This window comes from Lutjanus erythropterus, chromosome 3 (genome assembly GCF_056507025.1).
Source record: "Lutjanus erythropterus isolate fLutEry1 chromosome 3, fLutEry1.hap2, whole genome shotgun sequence".
NCBI lineage: Eukaryota > Metazoa > Chordata > Actinopteri > Lutjaniformes > Lutjanidae > Lutjanus > Lutjanus erythropterus.
Genome location: NC_139319.1, coordinates 6269157 through 6286750, shown reverse-complemented (window position 1 = coordinate 6286750; position 17594 = coordinate 6269157). Strand labels below are relative to the sequence as shown.

The 17594-nt window shown below is 40.5% G+C and overlaps 1 protein-coding gene across 1 annotated transcript in view; it reads left to right on the top strand.

Annotated features, from left to right (window-relative positions):
* The window catches only part of LOC146329522 (uncharacterized), a 78538-nt gene extending 61727 nt beyond the window's left edge, over window positions 1–16811 (top strand). Inside the window, exon 2 of the mRNA XM_084714438.1 lies at window positions 16318–16811. Within this exon, the coding sequence (XP_084570564.1) occupies window positions 16332–16811 (480 nt within the window). The 5' untranslated portion in view covers window positions 16318–16331. The remainder of the gene's footprint in view (window positions 1–16317) is intronic.
* Window positions 16812–17594: the final 783 nt, after the last annotated feature.

The following is a 17594-nucleotide window of genomic DNA, read 5'->3' as shown; positions in this document are numbered from 1 at the left end:
AAACTACAGCAGCTTTACACTGTTAACCACGTGTGTTATGTCACATGACTTGAGGTCCAGTGAGTCGTCACTGCTGGTACTCTCCACTGGTCATTTATGTCATTTTCTGAGTCACCAGCGATCGTCCTGTGCTGTTGTCTAGATATGAGTATTTTATTTCATGTGAGTGAGACATGAGGTAGTTGGATATGGTTTGCGACTTGTCCTCCAGCAGTAGTCAGGCTGCGTGTCTTCACGTGTTTTGGGGGAGTGGCTTTGGTATTACATTTTCATGGATGCTGCGTTCCTTACCTTACACCAAAAAGTGCACAGTAACTTAATCAGTTTGTTTTTCTCCTTAAATGTGCTTTTTTTGTCCATTTAAACATAATGAACTTGTTGCACCACAGACATTTTGACATGACGTATCAGAAAACTCACAAGTGTATTGATGACTTTTTCATTTCGGGGAGGCCCTTCTATTGTGCATGCTAGCTCACTGTCAAAGTTACAGGGACACTTAATGGAACTGAGCCCTAATTACTGTTCATAAGTCTATCTGTGTTTTTCCTGCAGTGACAAGTTAAAATATTTGTTGTGCAACCGGTGCATTACAAGCTGCACATGACTGAGCCATATGCTTTAAAACAGCATCTTTATCATACCTCGCTTTTTCAGTGGGCTTCACTTTAACCACAGAAGAAATTGTTTTTTTGGCTCCGCCTCCCCCTCAGCTTAATCTCAATCACTGAGATTTTTTTATGCCTCCTCAGCAGCTATTCAGAGAAATCAACAACACTTTAATGAATATTTCTCTTTCCATCACTCCGTCTCCTTACTGTGTTATTCTTTCATCTCGCCCTCCCTCTGGTCATCCTCCTCTTCACGCAGAGGCAGTAAATAACATCAGCTCCACAAATTAATTCCCCCTCAACCCTCGTTGGCCTCCTTCATTGTCTCTACCAGGTTTATGGGATAACTCCCCCATCAATTAAAGGCTAATTCGGTTAGCTGTCATGTATGGAGCACCAGGGTATTTCCTCAGCTTATGAAAATGCCAGCTCATTTTAAGCAAGTGTCACCTCTAATACTACCTACACATTGTGGGACTTAGAAGGGGAGGATATTAAATATATTGCGAATATTAAAAAGATTAAGCAGGTGGAAACAATTGGTTGCAAATAGAGAAGCCAAATAAATTTAACCAAGTCACCCTTGCTCTGTGTTTGCTCTGCTAATATGCAGCCCACATGCCTGGTCCGTTTAACCATTTGGATTGTAAGATTGGGTTTATGTCACTTTCCACTCACAATACACCTGCAGCACAATATTTCAAATTAAAAGTGTGTTTTACATGAATGGTGTTATAGTCATTTAATGTGTTGTATGTCATGGTATTGATCTGGTTCATAGATTTTGGTCAGAAAATAAAATGAAAGACCAAAAAAGCATAACCTCACCAAAACATGCTCTAAATGGATGAAGACATAGATTACACAGACGGTAAGAGGTACTCCTGGCAAATTGTGGTCTGTAAGTTTATGTGATATACATGAAGGCTAAACAAGAAAGGCAACCACCCAGCCCAGCAGTCCCAGCTTGACTGGGAACATTAAGGTTTCAGTTGAAATAACTCAGTAACAAGCAAACCTTCTCCAGTCAATCGATATCTGTATTCAATCCCTTTGCTATCCAAGGTACTAGTATGGTGTATCCATCCCTCTACCACCAATTGCTGTATACCAGTCAGAAAAAGATTTGCATTTGCACTGCAGGTTGCGCTGATGGATTCATCGATCAAACAAGAAGCAATAAGTGACTAAAAGAATAATCAAAACAGATTGTGGTCAGACATCTAGGGTGATATCAATTTTGTAGTAAGTGCAAGAAACAAATAACAGAGCTCCCATGATGGACCAGAGTGAGTCAAGGAAGTGATGCCAGTTACAGAAAGTTATTAAAGTATCATTATTATTATGTAAAGTGAAAACAAATAACTTCAGTCTGGAACAGTGGTTAAGTACAAGTGGAGACCAAAAAGTTAATTTTAGACCTGCATGATGCATATTCTTTAATTAAGTTGTGTTAAATTAAAGCACAGTAGATATCTGATAAATGAAAAGCTGTGGGCCAGTTTTCTGGTGTAAGGTTTATGGGGAGTTTATGCTACTGTTTGATAAAGCTGTCATGTGTTGTCTGCTGTGTGTGGTGTAGATAACAGTATCTCGGAGATGAGTGAGTAACAATTCTTTGCTTTGTGCACAGATAACGCACTTTGAAAAGATAAACATTTTTGCTGTAATAGCTCATGATCTGATATTGAAACCCGGCACCAGTCGTTGACGGCGGAGTGAAACTGAGGAGCTGACATAAGGGACCGTCTGAAAAATGCATACAAATAGGCTAATGGAGTTAGACCCGCAGTACATACAGTTTGTGAAGGTTAGAGGGGATGGCAAGACCCCAAATGGGCCTGCCTAACTAGTTAAACTTGTCCTAGATGGACAAGCAGGCAGATACATAGACACTTGTTGGTCAAACACAAAAATTTCCCACACAACCACACGTAGCTTCATAAAGATCTGCCAACCGCAGACTCATCAACACCTACAGAGTTGGCACACCTGCACGCACCAGCACAAGTGCCCCTGTTCTCAGCAATAGTAAGAATGCTTCGAGCAAATCATTGAAGCCTAACCGGTAACAGTTACTCCCTGAAAAGCCCAGAGGCGATCACACGTGCTTCTCATCTGAGTAGGAAATGTTGCTAAGGCAGAGACAGCACAGATATGATTTCATCCCAGCACAGCCGCTGCAGCCAAACAGCTACTTAGGACTCAGCGGCATCTCCTTTGTTTGATGCTGCGGAAAGACGGGGAGATGAGCTGATTGCGGTTTATGGAGAGGAGCCAGCTGGCTTTGTGTTGGATCCAAGACGGATACATACTGTAGTCAGGTGACAGGAGATATGATCCACAACAGATACTACATATACCCACTGCCATGGATGGTGCAAATGAGTGCAGCATCTGTAGATGTTGGGTACATCTTCTAAATGATACTGCTTTACCAATGTACACTATTTCTAAGTGAATATAAGTTGACTGGTGCACAAAAGGCATTTTAAATCCCTTTAGTCAGCAGCTATCATGAAAAGCTTTGAGCGAGCTGTTGGATAAGTGGTTGCTGCTGTGAGTTTCCACAGTGGTAAAACCACAGAGGACTGCATTTTGCAGAAACTGTTCCTTTTAACAAGTCATTGACAGTCCTTTCTGTTTTTAAAAGGTACTGTCTAATATTTTACATTCTCCAGAAACAATATTGCTTTCCCCTGAGTAGCCTTTATCTTTCACCTGAATGAAGTTTGGATTTTTATTGTAGGGTAAAAACATTTTCTGTTGCCACAAATTAATTTCCATTTCTACTTTTAAAGGAATACAGTAGATTTCTTGGAAAAAGTCTAACTTGTGGCACCATAATATTTTCTAAACCATTATTTATGATATCAGAGTTGGAACCTAGTCACTTTTTGCAAGTCACATGTAAGTCTCAAGTCTTTGCATATAAGTCCCAAATAAAATTTCAAGTCAAGACTGAGACGTCCCAAATCCTAAACCTTGAGCTTTGAGTCCAAAAGAAGTCGTAATGGGCTCTTCACCAAATGTAATTGTAAGAAAAGGTCGCTGACTTATCATTCATTGTGCAACTTCAAATGTCGAACAAAGTTTAAAGCTGTTATGTTACCGTCTTACTGTTACCAACTGAAACTCAGTAACGTAAAGAGAGTTCTTCATAGTTCTCCACTGCAGCTGGACTGGATGTTGTCCCACTAATTCAAACAAAGTGCATCTGGGGAATTATGAATTTTGTGAATAATTATAGTGGTAGACTTGCTGTTGGAGTGACACCATGGTGAATCCTAGGCCTGGGTGATATATCTGAAAAGTATGTCACGATAGTGAAGTTTCATATCAGTAGATATTGATGACAAGTGGCTGAGGTGATAAATTAAGTCTGTTGTATTACAAGTCTTGCATAGGAAGCCCTCTCATTTTCCAGCTTCTCCACTTCAGCTGACTCCTTTCAATGTGAAGGAGCAGTGATTTTACTCAGAATCCCCTTCAAACATACAAATCCCTCACGCTGACCTAGAAAAAACTGCCAAACTGGTGAGCCGACCTGTCGCTTTTTGTCCGTACTCATTTAGTCGCTGTTTGTTTTAATCTCACATGTAAATCCATACTGTTTTTCATGTGTTGACGTGGCAACCGAACAACACACCTGTGAAATGTTCATGTGTCGCTCGTAGCACGTTCTATTATCAAGGGGTATGACTGGCAGTCATGACAGAAAGAACGAGATCGCGGATACAAGCGGCCAAAATGCTCAGTTATGGTGGTTACTACCATTCTCCTAACCGACCTGGTTTTAAAGGTAGGACGAGACAAACGCTGCAGCCCAAAAGCAGAACCAAACATAAACCAAGTTTATGTTCTCAACCATCCTCCAGTTTCCCATTGCATCATTCCCTTCCTTCAGCTTCAGCCAAATATCGATCTGGCCTCTAGCAACATTGTGACTTCAAAGAACTCAGATTTCGAGCATCCCATTAACGTTTTATGTTGTGTTTTACAGGAAGTCATGAGCTATGTGGTGTAGCACACTGAGATACATTTCACCTACAGCTTTACGTGCGTCTCTACAGTTGCATAGATGGATCGATAGATAGAAAGTTAGATTTTTAGTGATGTGAGAAGAACTTTCTTCTGTGTTTTACTTGTTTTGTGTTTTTCCATTAAGCTTTAAAGAATTTAGCATTTATATATGAGCCGAACACTCACATTTCCCTTTTTACTGTCTGAAAACAATGCACCGTCAAGCAATCTCGAGCAATCGCTCTCCCTGGAACTCATTTGTAAGTCAAAAAAAGATTCTAATTAGGTTAAAAATTGCCTGAAAAGTAAGTATTTGTGCAAACAGGCTTTTTATATTTCAAATGGGACTTGAGTGTACATTGTGTAAACAAGCAATGATTTTTGTGAAGCCTGTCGAATGTGTTTCCACACTTCACCACAAAACTATTTGTATAGTGTGAGAACCTCCATGTGGTTTGGTCTAATTAATGGCTTCACATACACGTCTTAGCAAGAATGATAAATCAGCTGTCAGGAACATAAGAAATCACTGCATATTCACTCAGCTGGGAAAGCAAATCAAGTTAGACAATCAACAAATCAAGTTCAAATGATCTTGTGTCTTTTTTTTGTGGCTCTCTGCCAGCTTCTGATTTCTGTTAAATACAAAGGAGATGAAAGTGTTGCAGTCGAAACACCGGGTAGCACGGGTTTATTCCATTTTGTGTCAAGCTTATGGGAATTTTAGGGCCCTGCTCCACCCGATGAACTCCACAGGGAATCGAACCTCTAACCGTCAGTGCCCTGCTCCTTCTTCAGTCACTTAAAGATCAATTCCAGAGCCGAGCAAGTGTGCACGTTTGGTGCGGACGGGGATAAGCGCTCGTTTGTCAGTGTTTGTTTCTCTATGGGAAAGTCGATGAGCAAACGGCTTGTGTTGTTAGCTGAGGGAAATGTCAATGGGGGATAGTGGGAGCAGCACTGGGCTCTACTGGGCCCGCTAAAGCCTTTGATCTGAGTTAGCCAACATCATTAAGAGCCTGCCATGTTTGGTTTTTTGGTGCCTGCAGTTGGGTTTGTGTGCTTGTCTGAGGCTGCGTGGGGATGAGGTACGGTCTTAATGAGTGTGTATGGGCCTGTTTGAGTGTGTTCACACTCATCTGTCTGCCCGTGTAATAGTTTCACTGAGTTTGGTCTTGATGAGTTTGTGTGTAGCGGTATTTCTATCTGTGTGTGTGTGTGTGTGTGTGTGTGTGTGTGTGTGTGTGTGTGTGTGTGTGTGTGTGTGTGTGTGTGTGTGTGTGTGTGTGTGTGTGTGTGTGTGTGTGTGTGTGCGCGTGTATGCGTGTGTGTGTGCCTACGGGCCATTAAGCCTTCAGCACGGTCTGGAGCCCGCTAATGAGGATCTGTGTCACATCAAAACACATCAACACCAGACCTAGTTAGCTAAGTGTTAGCTTCCAACACTGCAACAGTTAGCTAAAAGTGTATGTGTAGGTATACTAGTGTGTGGGTTATCTCTGATCATTCCTTTGCATTTTCTCTTATGGTGCATCACTTTATTGTTAGATAGGTTTTAGCCTTAGATGCTAATTGGTACCACGCACTGTGTATGCATGTAATAATAATAATAATAATAATAATAATAATAATAATAATAATAATAATAATAATAATAAAAGCATGTGTGTTTGTGCCTGGCCCTCGCTTTCTGCCCTTTTTTTTCATCAGCTCTTTGCTGTGTCTCATCTTCCCAAGCCCACTGAGTCACTGAGGCCCTGCGGGGTGTTTAGCTTTACGGACCAAAAAGAGATGCTACAGTGCCAGGTGAATATAAAACTACCTGCTGGGCTGATCGAGGTCGGAACAGGCCAGGAGAGGCTCAATTTTCAGCACCACTGGATGGAGCAGATGATTGTCTTTTGAATTTGAAGGTCCACAAAAATGGGGAAAGAAATACATTTAAGATAATAGAACTTCAAAATATTTTTATTGCATATTGATGTAAGGGTGATTCTGCATTTTACCTGCCCATTTCATAGAGCATTTTACTGAGATAGAAATGTCTTTTGTAGGAGAAAAAATATTTAACTTTGAGTCACTGAGTACAGCAGTGTGTGCTGAAAAAATGTTAGCATGTGGTGGTTAGAATCATGGATGTGTTAAGTAGGGATGCACACAATTGGGCAACTATACGATTAAACATCGGCACCCTCGCTAGTCGGCACCATTCATGCACAGTGCCAGTTAACTGCATCTAAGATATTATGCCCTGAATGCCCAGCCAATCCTTGATGTTTATATCAGCAAAGTCAGACAGATGACAGCTCATAAAACCAGCGCAGTTTGGCAGTGTTTTAATCTAGAAAATGGAAATAATGTTGAATGTAGACTGTGACAGAATAAACTGGTGTATAGTCACTCAACTGGAGCAACTGGAGCAACATGCGACCACATTCAGCACAGACACAGACATTAACCTGCGAGCAGAGGAGCTGCTGCTGCTAGCACTGCTAACGTTAGCCACAGTGTGTAGCAGACTGACAGCTAACGTTAGCACTGGGTCATTTACCTGCTGACACTGATCTTCTGCGGTCTGAAAAGGTGAAGCGTTTAGTGGGTTGTCATATTTTGTATGTTAATGTGTACGGTTTGTATTGCACAGTGCAAAGTAGTCCGCACTTCAGTGGCATTTAAAGGAGAATTTGGCGATTGTAGACTCTGATTAATGGCTTATGCACTTTTTTTTCGGACAATGTTTAACATTATAAACTAATAAATTCTGCTCAGTTTTAACTGCTTTCTGAGTGTTTTCTTAGTGTTAGAGTAGTTGACTAGTCTAAATTAAATTTTGCGTTTAAGTGACCAGGAAATTAGTCGCCAGGAACATCCCTAGTATTAAGGAGAACAGTATACTGCTTTTAAAGATGGCATCCCATTTGTTTCTATGAAAGCTGTTGCAGCTGACTTCCTGTTGGTACCTAAGGAGATCAAAAAGGAAGGAAGGGTCATTACATCATTACAGAGCATTCAGTGCTCTGTTTGGTGCATGGAGAAGCACACTAAAATTCAACTTATCTATGCTGTATGACCTTTGATGAAGAAATGCCTCTAAAAAATGAAAGAACACACATCAGAGAATAGCATACTGACTGATTTTTCCAAATAAGCGCATTCATTTACTTGCTATTGGTCTCCAAATAGCGTGGTTGACATTGCACCTTATATACACTTAAGTAGAACTGGCACTAAAGTCTAGAGCACTTCTTTTTTTAGTTTGCTTGTTGCTGTTCCACACACTTGACTGGGATAAATAATTTGATCATAAGGCTCTGCTAGACTAGGTAGCCACTACGCCTGAATAGTTTCACATCCCTTTGCCTTCCTTCAGGTTTGGTTGAATAAGCCACGGCAGGTAGACAGACAATACAACACAGCTTCACCTGTAAAAGTCACCTATTCAGCAGAAACAATAATGCCTCAGTGTATTAAATTATATCAAATGATCCAACAAAATAGGATTTAATGGTTCGGATCACTCTGTATGTCCAAACCAAATTAGGTTAAAGAGGCACTCTTCACACCTCTGTAGCTCTGGAGTAGTTTTTTCTTCATCATCAGAGGTAGACCATCTTTCAGTCTTACCATCTCTAAGTCCCTGAACTTCATCAAAATGTGATACCTAATACTATACTACTACTATATCAAAGCTAAAATCTGTTATTTATTATTGTTAATTTTTATAGATTTTATAGTCATTTCTATGTGGGATTGCTGTGGTTTGAGGCACTTAAGTTTTCAGAGCAGGTTTTTCAAGTTGCACAAGTTGGAAATCCTGCCAAGACAGTGAAAACTCATCACAGCATTAAGATGAATAAGATCATGATAAATTAGTTAGTTAATGTGAGGCTAGTGAAAAATTTTCAGTATGAGTTCAAAGGAACCTGCTGGATGTTGAAAATAGTTTAACATGCAGCATCGATTGTACCACAGGACAAGAAGTTCTGTGCATGTGATTGGTGTGAAATGCTGGATATGTTCATGAAATATAAACACACTAAGCAAATTATCTAAATTCTTCAGAGCTTTGCCGGTAATCTGTGTGTGTGTGCAGTGTGCAGTGTGCAGCGTGCAGTATGTACTGTACCTCTTATGCATTAGTCTGATTGGCGCTCAAAATACAATAAATCAAAGTTATGTGACAGAAAACTCAATCCGTCTTTTAATTTTCTCAGAAATAATTCATTGTACAGACTTCTGTGTGTGCGTGTACATTTCAAATGCCCCTCCCTTTCCCTCCTCGTGGTTTTATGGTAGGTTGCAATGTCCATCGTGACCCTTAGCTTTGCACAGCACCATGATATATGAGCTGGCTGCTGACATGTGATCAGCAAAGGTCAATCCGTGCCTGACACATGTCATTAATCACACACATACGCCACTCGGACTTAACAACACCATCCAGGAGATGGCTGTGTTGTTTTATTGCCTTTTAGCTGAGTACCAACTCAACACGTTTGAGGGAGAAAATTAGCTTTGTTGTCCAAAGTGGCAGGCGGTTTACCAGAAAAAACAAAATGTAGTCATACATAAACATCATGCCCCAGAGAAAAAAGAAAAAATATATAAATTTGTTAGATTTAATTTTCTTCACTCAGTTATTACAATTTTTATTCAAAACTCACGACTTCAGTACCAAGACTTACTTTTGACTTGAAAAACAATTATTTTGTCCCACCTCTGCAACAAGGCGTAAATTTACTTGGTTGCTCATGCTGCTGAAAAATAAAAGGTAAAAGAAAACATTGTGTAACAGTCACTGTTGTCCCAGTGAAATCACGGCTATTATTCAACAGTGTGATTCAGTAGCATGGATCATTAGTTCAGATTTAACAAGGCGGCAGACATGCAAGTAGACCATGATGTTCCTCTAAATGAATTATTAGTTTTTCAGGTCACTGGCAGTGGCAGTAATGTTGACGTGCGTGTTCTCATCCTCTGTATGATTTAATAATAAGATTGACTTTTGGGAATGTGTTGACAGTTGTTTTGAGTAAACCAGCAGTGCACCATGTGGATATTCTATGATAATCAATGATAATCATTTTGTTCCTTTAACCATTAGAGAACCTGTTCTATAACAGGTAACCTCATTTTGATTTTGTCAGACTTTGTTTTTAAAGTTTCAAAGGCTGAAATCATTATTTTAGGCTATATTAGAGCCTTTGTTCTTATTATGTCTCTGACAGATTAATGGGAGCCGTGTCCCGTCATATATTAGTGAACCTCACCTCAGGGTTAATGATCGGGGAATCTGATCATTAACATTTGACTAATCACTGCAGCTCAAAAGTATTCCTTTTTTGTTCCCAGAAATAGACATTTTGTTAATCCAAGCACGTCTTGAACTACGCAGCTCCTAGATGTGTGACACCACTGGATGAAAATTGAATCCCACTTGAACTTTGTGCCTTTATGTCTGAGTTACTTACCACAGGATTATCACCGTGATGAAACATGCACTTGAACTTTTCTTTTTCGCTCTTAAATTTTCTTTAAAGGTAGTCCAAATCATTTTACCGGTGATGCTGACAATTATTTTAAAATTGCATTGTATTTCTGTCTTGATGGATATGACCTATTATCTCGCTGAATCTTGACATATTTCAGGACGGTCACAACCTGTAATTTCCATCATGAGTCCATTCAAAACAATGGTGAACAGGACAGCCAAAATTACTTCACTCCTCTTCGCCTGATTGTCTCTTACAGACTGTTAATGGTCTGTGATATATCAAAGGAGAAAATAACCAGCAATGTGCAAGACCATACAATATGACAAGTGTCCCTTTCAGGTACATGGAAGTCATTGTATCACGCTATAATGTCCACCAGCCATTGTGCAGGGACTATGCAGAAATATGCAGAAAACCAGAGTACATTATGCAGATGGTGCAGAGACTGAATGCACAAAGCAATCGCATTTTATACAATTCCCTCTGCACCTAAAACTATGGTAAATGTTATGCAGCTCCTCAACAAAGGCACAAAGTTTGAAACTTCTAGACATGTTCATGATGCAAAGTGCATTACTTGCTCTTGCTGTAAAGGACAATTCACAACAGCTGCAAACACAGCAGTGAGGCCAGAGCAAAGTGTTGCTGCAGACAGTAAACAGCAGCTAGCCGGTCCCACTGGCCCTAATGAGCAGTAATGTGTCACTGAATCCTGCACTTTGCATTTTAATAGGAAAAGGACTTTTAATAGGAAAGAGCTACCCAGATGCACTCTCTTTGTACCCGAGGATTATTGTTTGCCATTCTCTCGACACTTTTTTTGTTTTCTGAGAACCATCTTTTGTTTCTGCAGTAGTTCCTAAAAGCTGTGCCGGGACACTCCGGTGTGCCTTGGGATGTTATGAGAACCATACATTATTATTGCACTATACAACTATATAAAAAGTTATGAATGATCAGCACTTTGAATGCACTCTGTTCCCAGTACAGAGGTAAATTCCCCCTCAAATGTCTTTGGAAACTGCCATCAAAGCAAACCCAAGTTGCCAAATAGCATCAGCCACACCGCAGGCAGTCAGGGAGTGTGCTTTATTTATCGAACACCTTCAGACATTTAAAAAAAGAGGTTTGCTATTGTCCACATGTGATGGACATTGAGGACTATGGCTGGATATGAGACCCATCCAGGCAGAAATCATTTTTAATTTTGAGGAATGTCTGTTTCAAAGGAATGTGTGGCTACATGTAATTTTACAAAGTTTAAAATTACTTCTTTAATTATTTTGTAAGTAAAAACTGCTTTGGGCAGAACACATTTGAAAACCACTGTTTTATATGTATAACTGCAAAGTTGCTGTACTTGCAGGCTCTGGACATAAGACCATTGTCACTTTACAGCCAGGTTTTTCTGTTTTGCTGCACATTCAGCCATATGGGTTGTTAGGAAAAGTTTTAGGGAAAACTCAACACACACATTAATGCTATACCATCTGTAGGTAGCAGATAATGACACACCTGCTGTTACTGTTAATGTTGAAGTAGAGCTGTGACACTAAGTATTATGATGTTGAATGACTGGAGACTGCAGCAATACACCCCTAGCTACACTTTCCCTATTGGTTTGCAGATCTAGGGTTCCCATGAGTGCTCCAGTTTTAAGGAAGAAATGGTGGCTCTACAGAGACTCAGAGAATCTAAGTCATATTTTGGATGCTTTGGGCAGAACACATTTGAAAACCACTGTTTTATATGTATAACTGCAAAGTTGCTGTACTTGCAGGCTCTGGACATAAGACCATTGTCACTTTACAGCCAGGTTTTTCTGTTTTGCTGCACATTCAGCCATATGGGTTGTTAGGAAAAGTTTTAGGGAAAACTCAACACACACATTAATGCTATACCATCTGTAGGTAGCAGATAATGACACACCTGCTGTTACTGTTAATGTTGAAGTAGAGCTGTGACACTAAGTATTATGATGTTGAATGACTGGAGACTGCAGCAATACACCCCTAGCTACACTTTCCCTATTGGTTTGCAGATCTAGGGTTCCCATGAGTGCTCCAGTTTTAAGGAAGAAATGGTGGCTCTACAGAGACTCAGAGAATCTAAGTCATATTTTGGATTCTTTATATAGACTTAATATCAATGTGGAATCTTACGAACTTCTGCTGAGAAGTTCATCTTCCTAGCAGGTCTGTATTTGCGGTAACTTTATGAGCACAAGAATCCACAGATGGGTATTTGACTTAAAATCAGTCCTGCATCAGGACCATCTGTTGCATCCAATGCTGATCCCCTCTGATAAGTGGCATGTTATTATACAGGCAGTATTTTTAAGAACTAGTAAACAAGCCTTTCAGCATGATTAATAAAATCCAAATGCGCAAATTACTAAAAAGTGGTTGCATAGAATCTTGTTTACAGCTGATCGGGATCAAAAACGCGAGACTGTGAAAAACAACATCTATCGATTTGTCTATCTATTCATTTTGATTTTCGTTCTAAACAGTGCTCGTTTTCATGTTAGTTGTGTTCTTCTTTTACTTTCCATGCAGCGATCTTATTACTCAGCAGCTGCTGCAGCATCCAAATTTCTCCACAGGGGTTCTATAAACTTTTATGTTATCTTACCAATGAATCGACGAGTTCTCTGCCAGGAACTGAGATTTCTTGTATTTTGAAAAGTGTTGTTTTGTTCCCTGCTGTTATTTAGCAACAGAAACCCGGTGCTTGTCACTTTTATACAGTAGTCCTTTCTCACAAGACATTTCCCCTGTATCTCAGATCTAATTAGCTGGCTTTCCTCTCTCTGGGAAGATGAAGATATACAAGGTTATGTGGTTCATTCATTGATCAACACAATGCTGTGTAATGAGATGGCAGTAATAGTCCCTTTTTATGCTACTCACAAAAAATTCTATACTGTGAATGGGTGAAAAAATAATATCCTCAGTCATAAAAATGAAACTCCTTTTCTTGGTGGTGTGCTATCGACTCTGTAGTGTGGTAGAAAGCAGCAGAAACCTCTCTATCTCTTGGCTGATGGCAGCAGAGTGAACAGACCATGGATGAGATGGGTATTGTCAGTAGATGGGCACCAATTATGTCCTGGGCAGTTTTAGGGAGCTGCTCAAGAGTCCTGCTGTCCTGTTTGTGATGTTTCCGGTCAGAACTGGTGCAGAAATTTTGCCTCCTTAAGTTCCCTGAAAGAATACAGCAGTTTCTCAGCTTCCTTAACCAGAATGGAGATGTGTGATGTCCATGACAGGTTCTCTGTGATTCCCAAAACATTAAAACTGTTCATCTTCTCAACCTCAGCTCCACTTATGTAGACCAGTTTTGCTGGTTGTTTTCGATACACCGCTCTACAACATTGTTGATTTCCTCCTGATGTGAACTCTCGTTGTAGTTTGAAATCCAGAAGATGATGGTGGTGTCATCTACAAACTTTGCAATAGAGTTTTCTCCATGTCGGGGGCTGCAGTCATGGATGTGTAGTGTGAACAGGAAGGGGCTGAACACGCTGCCCTGGGGTACTCCGGTGTTCAGGTGATGGGTTTGAAATGTCTGGGGTCTGTTTGTGATAAGCAGTTACAGAGTGTGGTTTTGAGCCCAGAGTGTAAAATTTTCCAATCAGCTTCATGGCGGGAAGTTGTGTTGAAAATTGAGCTGAAATCACCAAACACCTTGTTGTTTTCCCCAAGGTGTGGCGACTGTAACGTTTGCTGTTGCACTTCTTCATCCGCTGCCAAATTGATTCCATGTTGACTGTGTAAATAAGGGAACACAAATATAAAGTGTTTTGTTTTGTCTTAGCAAACTTCCTTTCTTTGGTTGTCATAAAAATAACCTGAAAAACAACCTGAAAGTCAAATGAACACAGTCTACTTTAAAGACCTTCCAAAGCTCTCAGCCATGACTGAAGTGGACTTGAGCTTTCAGTAGTTTTTTTACGAGAACTGTGCGCTCAGCTCGCTCATTGGAAATCCATGGGCAGGTGCCACTCTGTCATATCAGGACTTCTGCTCCCTTTATTCTCTCTCCAGCTACACAGTATTGATTCCTCTCAACACTAAGCCTCTGACTAAACCACTGAACTCTCCCTGCTAACACTCTCATTCTTTACTCCTTTATTTCTCTCTCCAGCTCTCGTTTACAACCTCTCTCATTTGCGCTCCCTTTCTGTCTCTCTCTTGTTTCTGCCAGTGATCAGACTTATTCCTGATAGAGAAATATTTGCGAAATAATGAATGTCAGCTGGGTGCCTTGTTTAATTGTCTTTAAGTGAAGTGCAATAACTTAAATGAAAGATATTGGATTGTCCCTAAATTTGATGATAAAATCCATGTCATTAAATCAGTTTGGTGTTTACTTTAATGTACTGATTTGTGCGAGGGTAGATTGTCTTTCTGTCTTTTTATGTTTATGCCATAAAAGTCTTTAAGAGGGAGCGGGTTAAATTTGCAAACGCATCTCTTTCTCGCCATTTGAGCCCCCCGTTCAGACTAAAATGGTGTTATTGTCACCCAATAATTGAGCTTTTTCAAAATGGTTTCCAGAGTGTGTAAATCTTAAACTTTTTCAGAACAGTTGGGTAAGCCAGCCATGTGAGAACTGGGGGCTTTGTGCCAAAAAAGGCTTTTCTGTAGCCTCAAACCTTTTCTGTGATTACTAATTTAAAATGTCAGCATAGCTAAATAAGCAGCAGAGCTGTTACCTGACAGTAACCTGAGATTGGTTAATAAGAGGCAGCATTTATCAGATATGATTAAATAACTATTTCATACTTGTTCTGTTGTCTGACAACAGAAATGGAAAGATATGCTGGCAGTAGTGTTACAGTACTTCAGATCAGTCTTGGTCTTGAGGCCACATTTTTAAAGTCTTGTCTAGGGACCTTAAAAATTGACTATATTGTCAAAGAAAAGACAGAGAAAAGTGAATTCTTAAGTATTGCATAACTGTTTGAGACATTCTGGAATTAATGATGGTTTCCAGGCGAAGACAAGAGTCACCAGGAAAACCTGATGCTTTCAAAAAGCTGCTTTGTGTCAGGTGGGTTGTAAAACATGGATAAGGAGTGTTGAATGAGGATCATGAGGGAAAAGTCTCCGTCTCTCACAGACCGAGCCCATAGGAGGATGGGTTTGCACTATACCTTAAACCAAACAGTCTGACACAGAGCTGGTGTAGCAGGCATTGCATATGACTTGCAAACATGACTGAGTTCATCTCAGGAAAAGCATTGTTTAAATTCTCTTCGACAGGAGGACATCTTCAGAATTTGGTGGCAGTTACGCCATGACTCACTCCATGTTGCTCCTCGACCGAGCTTCAAGACAGTCCTCTGCATAATACATCAAGGTCTGCTGAAACTTCTTCAGTCATGAGTTAACCAGCTCACAAAATTTCCTTCACAACGACTGTTCAGTTGATTTCAGCTCCTTAGTGTTTGTATGATTGATCATAGAAAATAAAGGAAAATTCCCACACAAGAACAAATCTTTATTTGTTTCCTGTGGGTGACTTTATGGAAATGCAGATCTTTCAGAACAATTTGAGGAGTGTCCAAGGTTTGCATGTTCTACATTTTATCATAACTGCATCGTGCATTGTGGGATTCTTGTCTCTGTTTCAACCTGTCTTGGTCTTGGTCTTGGTCTTGTCTTGGTCACCTTAAACTCTGGTCTTGGTAATGACTTTTTAAATGTTGAAATAGCCGAATAAAGACCACATGTGTCGTCACTGACCAGGTAGTGGTTGTTAATTTTGTCAGAGGACTTCACAGTCTGTCTGTCCACAGTGTAGAGAGGGTTGTAGTGCGTGAAGTCAATTTGCAACGTAACATTGTTTGCACTCTACTCCTACTAACACACAATTTAGGTTCCTCCACCCATGACAAATCTTTAACCAAGGATGTGCCCTTTGGTAATCTTAAAAAGTAGTTTTAGTTGATCATAAATTGTTTATAAGATGATTCAGTTCTTGAGTCTGTCTTGTGCCTTTAGAGGTTTTTGGCTTGTGTTTTTTCCCTCCATAGTCGTGATAAATGTAAGATCGGTGTTGTTTATCCTGATCTAAGAACTGCTGCTTTCAGAATTGATTTCAAACCTGAAGTCGATGAAGCGGTTTTTAAATTTCAATTCTTCTTTCTCTGTGTGTCTTCCCTGCTTCTCTCATCCCAGACCGTTGCGTTGCCATGACGAGCGAGGAGGAGGAGGGCCCCAGCGTTGCAACATCAACAGCGACGACACCGTCGGCGGCAGCGATCTCCAGGGCAACAACAACAGCCATAGCCAGGGGTGATGGCAACGATGCCGTTGCTTCCTCCTCCCCCCGCGGGCCCTCCCCCTACCACCTCCCGTGTCCCGAGGAAAAGGAGGAGAAAGAGGAGGAAATAGAGGAGGAAGGGATAATTCAGGAGGAGAGGATCGAAAAGGGGGAGGAGGAGATGGTGGAGTGTGATGGGGATGATGAAGATGATGATGATGATGATGGCAGCAGTGATACCAGTGTGTTAGTTGTCCCCTACCCTGAGCTGGTACCTGTGGTCTTCTTCTGCCTCAAACAGACAACCCGTCCTCGCAGCTGGTGCATCCGCATGGTCTCCAACCCATATCCTTTTTATACTGTGAATGAGGTGGATTATCTTCAAGGATGCAGATTTTTCATGTCCTAATCCATCATCATATAATCACTCAGCAGTCTTCCAATTCTAGTCTATAAAGGAAACATTAAGAAAACTATATATTAAAGTTTAATTTTCTATTAGTAGCTGATGAATTCAGCTGTGACACAAACTCTGTCTAGTTAGTTTCATTTCACTGAACTTACCCCCCCACAGTGAATCAGCACTGCTGTGTCATTATTTGATATATGCATGTGGTGCATGAGAAGCTGGATCAAAGTCTAAATGTGTACATCACATCAATGGCCAGATTTACTGATGCTTTGCATCTGTTTTTCCACTGCAGATCTGACACATTAAGCCCCAAACAGAGGTGGATTATGTATTCTTTGGGATTTATTTATGTCGTACAGTTTGCAAACACCAGTTCTGCAGGAAAGATTCTCCACTTCTGAAAACCACGAGTAAATATAGCACAGATGAAATTTAACAAGCAATGATGGAGTAACGTTATATCAGATTGAATCAGTCCTTCATAAGGACCAAGGATCATACTTCATAAGGAATTTAAAGGTTAAAGCAAACATTGCAGAGTCAAGATCAGTATGTTACTACTTATTTTCTACAGTTGGTGATCACTTTGAAATCCCCCTGCTGAGCTGAGCCTGTGAGCTCTCCTTCGCTTGCAGAATGCGTCCTGATATCTGTCTGCTGCGCTCCAGCAGCTGACTCCGTGACCCACATAGCAAAATTGGTCTGGCCCAGTGACGGGACACATAGCCTACTTACACTCAGCCCAAATACAGCGATGAATTACAGGCTGCAGGTGGTCCA